This window comes from Myotis brandtii, unplaced genomic scaffold (assembly GCF_000412655.1).
Source record: "Myotis brandtii unplaced genomic scaffold, ASM41265v1 scaffold30068, whole genome shotgun sequence".
Classification (NCBI taxonomy): Eukaryota; Metazoa; Chordata; class Mammalia; order Chiroptera; family Vespertilionidae; genus Myotis; species Myotis brandtii.
Genome location: NW_005361488.1, coordinates 349 through 5,110, shown reverse-complemented (window position 1 = coordinate 5,110; position 4,762 = coordinate 349). Strand labels below are relative to the sequence as shown.

At 53.2% G+C, this 4,762-nt stretch overlaps 1 protein-coding gene across 1 annotated transcript; it reads right to left on the bottom strand.

Moving 5' to 3' along the window:
* Positions 1-5: 5 nt before the first annotated feature.
* LOC102259410 (HLA class II histocompatibility antigen, DRB1-4 beta chain-like) lies at positions 6-3,673 on the bottom strand (the record flags this gene model as incomplete). Its single annotated transcript, XM_014542410.1, has 4 exons — positions 3,592-3,673; positions 2,208-2,403; positions 1,949-2,049; positions 6-31 (listed from the first exon to the last, which is right to left on the bottom strand). Coding segments are annotated over exons 1-4 (405 nt in total), but the record flags the coding sequence as incomplete, so codon positions are not given.
* Between the last annotated feature and the right edge of the window lie 1,089 nt (positions 3,674-4,762).

The following is a 4,762-nucleotide window of genomic DNA, read 5'->3' as shown; positions in this document are numbered from 1 at the left end:
TTTGCAGGATACACGGTCACTGTGGGCTCAGCTAGGAAAGAGAAGGCGGAGGGAGATGTGAGCAAGATAGGCAGGCCCTTGGTCGCTCCCTTTCGGCCTTGTCTCTAGTCCCAGGCTCCAGGTCCGGGCAGCTCCACTCAACTGCCCTGTGGCCCCGGCAGAAGGTAGTGCCATGGGCCTTGAATGTCCGTCTACATCATGGGCCGCTGGATTTGAGAAACGTTGAGGAAATTTGTGTGGGTTTTTTTTTCATAATTTGAAACAGTTACTCACTGTTTAATCAAAGTGTTTACAAATCTTTGGGAGGCACAGAGTGTGTGAGTTCCAGTGTGATTTCTGGAGCAGGGCTGCCTGGGTCACATCCAGGCTGTGCCTCTTACTGGCTGATCCTGGGAGACCCTCTGTGCTCAGCTCCTCACCTGCAAAGGGGGTGATAATACTAACTCACCGCTTAAGGACATATGAAGACCAATGGGCCTGAAACATGTACAACAGCGGCTGGAACGTAGCCATCACTATATGTCAGCTGTTTATCACATATGGAGAGAGAACATAAGGAAAGCCGTGGGGAGACCTGGGGAACAGCCTGGGGAGATGGGGACTCAGGGTATGAAGTCCTGGGAATGTGATCACACCTGAGAGCACAGAGATGGTCCCCCTGGAAGCAGGAAGGACGGGGGATTCCCTAGCTCCGGGGGCTGAGTCCTGAGGGAGAGGGAGGAGCAGGGCAGCATCATTATAACACTGACAGTGACACTCACTGAGCCACCCGCTCCTTCTCAAAAGAAGCCGACCTGTTATTGGGATTCCTGTCATTTTATAATTGTCTCTCTTTTCAAGCTGACATTTGAGCTCAGGGCAGGGTGTGGGACTGGGACTCATTAATACGTGTGCTTCCTGCTGAGACTAGGCTCAATGAATACAGATTTGGAGGAGGAGGAGGAATAGGAAGAGGAGCAGGAGGAGCACGAGGAGGAGAAGAAGAAACCTGGGGGAAACATTTTTACTGCACCCCAAAAGGGTAGATTTAAGATTGATGGTAAATCATTCCTAGCAACTTTGGAGTGCATTTCATTACCTTAAAGATGTTTAAATTCTTAACATGGAAAGAAATAAAACAGAATGAAAACACAAGGCAGGAGCAAGTGAAAATGCAGAATCAAATGTTAGCAAAGTGTCCATCTTGCTGCCTAGAGAGCCTGGAAAATCACTGAGAAAAAGGCCCAGACCCCAGGGATGATGGACAATAGACTATTCTTGGAGCAGAAACAGCCATTAGCCGAAACGTACGTGAAAAATGTTCAAGAACCTCAGAAATCAAAGAAGGATAAATTAAATATAAAAAACAAATTTCAGTTGAGTATTTGGCAAAATTGAAAAAATATTTAACAAAATACAATGTGAGGTAAATAGTCTCAACTCTAAACAGTTAACATGTAATGACTTAAATGCTGTCAGCCTGTGTGGATGTGACATCAGTGAGTTAAGTAACAAAATTACAATTAGACCCTGGCTCACCATCACCCCCTCTGTAAACACAGGGGCCCTGAGGGGGGAACAAGACACTGAGACCTGAAAGGAGCTCAGAGAGGCCAGAGGTGCCTCGGAGGCCCCGCCCCTCACACCCAGCCTGACCCTCCGCCCAGGGACAGGCTTGTGCACCCAGCACCCCTATTCCAGGGCTCAGGGTCAGGGCTCAGGGTCAGGGGGCGGTTGGTCAAGACAGACCGACTCCCTCCTCCAACCTCCCCCACTCCCTCCCCGCTGCTCCCCAAACCCTCACCGACTGGACACTAATGGGCACCCCCAGAAACGTCCCTACACAGGACAGGACCACAGGGTCCCCACAGCCGCCCTCAGGCCCCTCAGGGGTGCTCCTCATAGCCCTGTGTGCGCAACCCTGCCCCCCACTCCACCACTCCCACCCCGCCCCCGCCCCCGTGCTCACTTTGCAGGGGCACCAGGAATCCCTCAGACACCCCGTAGTTGTGTCTGCAGTACTTGTCCACCATGGCCCGCTTCTGCTCCAGGAGGTCCTCCTGGCTGTTCCTGTGCTCGGCTTCCAGCCGCCCCACCCTCCCACCCCCTCCCCGCCCCTGCGCTCACTTTGCCTAGGCACCAGGAATCCCTCAGCCCCCATGTAGTTGTGTCTGCAGTATGTGTCCACCATGGCTCTCCTCAGCTCCAGTTCGCGCTCCTTGCTGTTCCAGCCCTTCTCTTCAGGCCGCCCCAGCTCGGTCACCGCCTGGAACTCCCCCAAGTCGCTGTCGAAGAGCACGTAATCCTGCCCGTTGTAGATGTATCTCAGCAGGTACCGCACCCGCTCGGTCCCGTTGGAGAAATGACACTCCTGTTTAACCTGCTCCAGGAAATGCGCTGAGGGAACAGGAAGGACCAGGCATGCTGGTTAGAGTCGATGGTGACACCGACCAGTGCAGGGCGCCATGCGGTGGGGACACAGGACCCAGCACCCCCACTGCCAGCGCCCAGGGGCCCTCCTCTGGGGCTGGGAGGCCGCAGGGCAGGGAGACCCCTGGGACCCTCAGCCACCGGGGACCCACTGGGCTGCCCCGGGGCTCAGGGCTCCAGGCTGGGCAAGGACTTGTGCCATCACCGCCTCCTCCTAGATGCCCCCCCTCACCCCCAGCCTCTCCCCTCCCCACACCCGCCTCCTCCTGTCACCCCCTGGGCAGGGGACCTCCTGCCAGGCCCCAGCTGCCCCGGGACCCAGGCAGGTAACCGGGCATCGCCCTCTGCTCTGCAGCTTAGAATTCATCAAAGTGCCCATCACAGCCCAACCACAGGCGCATCCACACAGGAGGGAGATGGCAGGAAAGGGGCGCCTGGAGCAGGGACCACAGTGTCCAAGTCCCATCAGGGGCGGGGCCAGGGCCTCTGAGTGACAGGATGTGGGGGAAGGTTGCTGTATGTGGGGGAGGGGGCACATTTCAGGAGAAGGCAATGCCACCTGCGAAGCCTGAGAGAACCCATGTGCCTCCTGGGAACCCAGAGAACAGGCTCTGAGCCCAGACAGTGAGAGGAGGGGACAGGAGCCTGGAGGAGGCAGGGTGCTGAGAGCCTGGGGGTGAGTTAGGGGGGCTTCTGCTGCATGTAAGGGAGAGCACTGAGGAGGTTCAGGGGTTACACCCTAATCCCAATAGGGCGCCCTCTCTTTCCTGCATGTCCAACCCAGGAAGCGCACAGAACAGAGCACACCTGTGGTTAAAGCAGGTGGTGGATGGAAGCTCTGACACCATCGCTGGTGTGGAGAGAGTCCCTGCAGAAATGGGAGGCCCTGACTGAGGACAGGGGCCTCCCCACGATGCACGACTCATGGAGGAGAGAAGTGGAAGGTCAGCAGAGATGAGTGACCACAACTCACGGTGTTTTGACAAACATCGCAGAAGGCAAAGTAAAAAGGAAGGTTTTGAACTTCAAGTGATTGAATGGGTTCAACGAGAAAGTGGTGAATTTATGTAACTGTCTAATTTTTTTTCTTAATAAACCCTGAAGAGCTGCATTGGAAGGTGCGTGTGTATAAAGTGTGAGTCTAGAATTTTCAGAAACAGCCGGTGTCCAGCAGTTTCTCACCCTCAGCACTATTGGCGTTTGGACCAGATGATTCTGTGAGGTTGGGGTGGGTGTTCTGTACACAGTGGGCTGCACTCGGCATCCCCACCAGTTGTCAGAGAAACTACTGCATGACAGCCAGACATGGCTTTACATATTGCAGACGTCCCAGGGGTGGGAAGGAGGGAAAGGGGTGGTGAATGGTCTGAAAAATCTGGGGTGAAAAAGCCACTGTTGATTATGCAGGAGCTGAGAGTAACAATAAAAATTCAGCCAATATTGTGTCTGTGGAAAGGCTTGGTCTATATGACATTTATATTCTTTAGGAATCTGGTCCCAGTGCAGACTATTTTTCCAGCAAAATAAACTTGTTCAGGACCAAGATCTACCTGTTTCTTTGCCTTGTTAACTAACCACCAAGTCATCATTTATCCTCCACATCGTCTTCTTTCATAATCTCCCGGCCACTGGCCCACTGCTTGTCCACAGGAGCAGCTACAGCCACGGCCATTCGGTTCCTGTTCAAAGTCCCAACTAATTCACTTTCTAACTGCCTCCTGCTCCCAGTAATACCAGGAGGCATCAGGGTACCAGCCTTGGCCGGATGTGGACTCTCATTTCTACAGGCAGGTCCCTCAGAAGGGGAGCAGGTAAGATGACCCCCTCACATAGACAGATTACAAACAGGAGCAGGTCCCAGACTTAGATGGAGACCTTCACGTAGAAGTGATGGCAGAGAGGAGGGCACTCTTCTCAGGCTCAGTCTTTCTAACTTTTCACAAATTCTCCAGCACCTTCCTGACACCTGAGAAGCTGAAAATAAACATGTGCGAGTTGCTGTTCACTGTAGCCTGTGTGCTCAGCACTATCAGGCCATGCTCATGGGCCCACCTGAAAGGCCACCAGATAAAGCAAATAAAAATACACAATTCCCCGTTACATTTGTATTTCAGATAAATAATTGTTGTTTCTCTGAAATTCAGCTTAACTTGGGCATCCTGTATTTCCTTTGGCAACACAAGCCCACCCGCTGATGAAATCTGAGGCGGAGGAGGGCACTTAAACTTCTTAGTGTTCCTCACCTGCTCACAGCATAGTGTGAGCCCATATGGAACTTCTCAAGTTGTAAATGCAAAATGGATGTAATTTCCTCCTGTGTATCGGAACTGGCAGCCCTTGCACCTGCTGCCTC